This window comes from Eimeria maxima, genomic scaffold (genome assembly GCF_000499605.1).
Source record: "Eimeria maxima Weybridge genomic scaffold, Emw_scaff3293, whole genome shotgun sequence".
NCBI classification, from domain to species: Eukaryota; Apicomplexa; class Conoidasida; order Eucoccidiorida; family Eimeriidae; genus Eimeria; species Eimeria maxima.
Genome location: NW_013566154.1, coordinates 1 through 2397, shown reverse-complemented (window position 1 = coordinate 2397; position 2397 = coordinate 1). Strand labels below are relative to the sequence as shown.

General features: G+C 48.8%; 1 protein-coding gene across 1 annotated transcript; it reads left to right on the top strand.

Annotated features, from left to right (window-relative positions):
- Nucleotides 1–341: 341 nt before the first annotated feature.
- On the top strand, nt 342–2241 carry EMWEY_00060260 (hypothetical protein; the record flags this gene model as incomplete). The annotated part of the gene is made up of 6 exons (XM_013481409.1): nt 342–367; nt 815–994; nt 1216–1270; nt 1552–1609; nt 1734–1808; nt 2164–2241. Coding segments are annotated over 6 exons (472 nt in total), but the record flags the coding sequence as incomplete, so codon positions are not given.
- Between the last annotated feature and the right edge of the window lie 156 nt (nt 2242–2397).

Here is a 2397-nt window from a genome sequence, read left to right as displayed (position 1 = left end):
TTTGTCTCAGTGGGGTTTGCGTGTTGTGGGGTTTCGAATGGCACGTTGGGTGAGTTGGTTGCCGCCAGGAGTATGTGGAGTGGACCTTTGTGGGTGTGTACGTGGGTGTGGTGGTTTTACTTCGTGGACGAAGAGGCGCTGCGGTGCTTGTAGGGGAAAGGTAGCTGAGTGTGGAGTGTGTTGCGTTGTGTTTGGTATGGCATGATACCTTCGTGGAAGTGTTTTTCTTAGCGTTTGAATTTCCGACTAAGCCGGAGCCAGTGTGTTGTGGAGTGTAGCATGTAGCAAGGTTTAACGATATGGCAGGACGGGGCATGTGTTTGTATGATGAAGAGTGGAGAATGGCAGTATACAATTCGATGGGTAGGTGCTGTGTTGTGTTGGGGTATGTTTGCGTGTGACATGTCTTTTGCATGTGTTGACGACGTTGTGTGTAGCTGCACTGGAAGGTAGACGAGTGGTGTATTGTGTTAGTGATACCAGTGTAGATGCGGGGCATACGCCTTGCAGGTTGCGCATACAGTAGGAGGTGTGTATGGAGTGTGTGTGGATACGGGTGTGTGTAGTGGGAGTTGATAGGCGTTGCTGAAGGAATGTTTGTTGCCAGCTAGGTGTTGGATGGATGGGTGTTGGAGTGTGTGGAGTGTTGGGGAAGTTAGTTATTTGCGTTGTGTTTTGGAGATAAGCTTATTTGGTGGTGTTTGAAGTTCCCACTAAACAGCAGAGAGTGTGTTGGTGATTAGCAAGGAGAATGCTGAAGAGCGCCTAGGTGGAGTTCTTGGGTGCATCTGCAAGTGTGGTGTGCGTGTTGCAGAGTTGAGAAGGTTAGTGTGGGTGTGTTGGTTGATTTGACGAGTATCCGCGTTGGAGGTGGGGGGTTGTATGTGGGTGTTGGTGTTTGTTGTAGTGTAGAGGGAGAAGGCAGCGTGCCCCGCGTAGCAGTGAGCTGGCTGAGTGATGCGTGTAGTGCGTGGTGCAAGGGAATGGTGCGACGGTAGGCGAAGGTTGGTTGGAGATATTTAAAGTTTGTGGCTAGTCTGAGAAAGTGTGTTTTGGCGAATAGCAACGCATTGGAAGGATATTTGCGAGTATGTGTTAGTCTGACGATATACATTTTAGAGGCATGAGCAGGTGTTTAATAATGGATTCAGTGTGAGTGTTCTACGATATAGCTTGTTTAGGCGACGTGTAGAGCATGAGTGTGTTTGTGTGAAGGACGTTGGGGTACGAGACTATACGATTGGTTGTGGTGCAAGGGAATGGTGCGACGGTAGGCGAAGGTTGGTTGGAGATATTTAAAGTTTGTGGCTAGTCTGAGAAAGTGTGTTTTGGCGAATAGCAACGCATTGGAAGGATATCTGCGCGTGTGTGTTAGTCTGACGGTATACATTTCGGAGGCGTGAGCAGGTGTTTAATGTTGGATTCATTGTGATTGTTCTACGATATACCGTGTTGAGGAGACGTGTCGAGCATGAGTGTGTTTGTGTGAAGGACGTTGGGGTACGACAGTGTACGATTGGTTGTGGATGATGTGTGATCGGTTTGGTTGAGTCTTGGTATGGCATGTTTTGTGCACGTGTTTCGGCTGTTGATTCTGCTTGCGAGGGAGGTAAGAGGGGTGCAGCATTGGGGTGCTGGGGGAAAGGTACCTGTTGGGCTAAGGTGCTGCAACTCATGCAGACAGTAGGTGTTTTATATTGTGTATGATTGGGTGCATATGTGTTTGGTTGCAGTAGATGCTGGTTGCTTGAGGAATTTTTGTTGCGCAGCTACGCGTTTTGTGGAGTTCTGTATCACTATGGGGAATGGTAGGCAAGTTTGCATTTTGTGTCGTGCTACGGAATGGTAGTTGTTGCGCGTGTGGGTTTAGTTGTAGGCGGGAGTGCATGAGGAGCAGTGTAGTTCATTGGTGAGTGTGCGAGCGGTTGTCTGTTACAATGGGTGGCAGTATGTGGGAGTGAGACTAGCGTGGTGTCTATTGACGAAGGGGAGTATGAATGTGTTGGTTGATGCTACGCACTTGCGTAGAGCAGATATTTATTTGTTTGGTGGAGGTGGGCAATGGTAGTTGTGCGATGGAGTAGGTGCAGGGCGTGTAGCACCGAGGCGGTGGAGTGAGGCCTCTTGTGTGTTGGGTTGGCTATGGTGTGTGAGCGTTGGCAGATTTTGTTTGGGGTGTGTTAGAGGTTGTGACAAAGAAGGAAACAGTGTGTTTAGCGATGCAGAAGGAATGCATTGGAGGTGCGAAACCGCGTGGATCTCTCTGTGTGTGGAGATGATGACAATTGGACATTTTGTTGGGGTGTGTGGGAGTTTGGTATTTGCTTCTTTTCCAGAGTTTTTGGTGTAGGTGGGTTTGGCAATGTGGTGTGCATGGGTATGTGTTTGTGTGAGTGA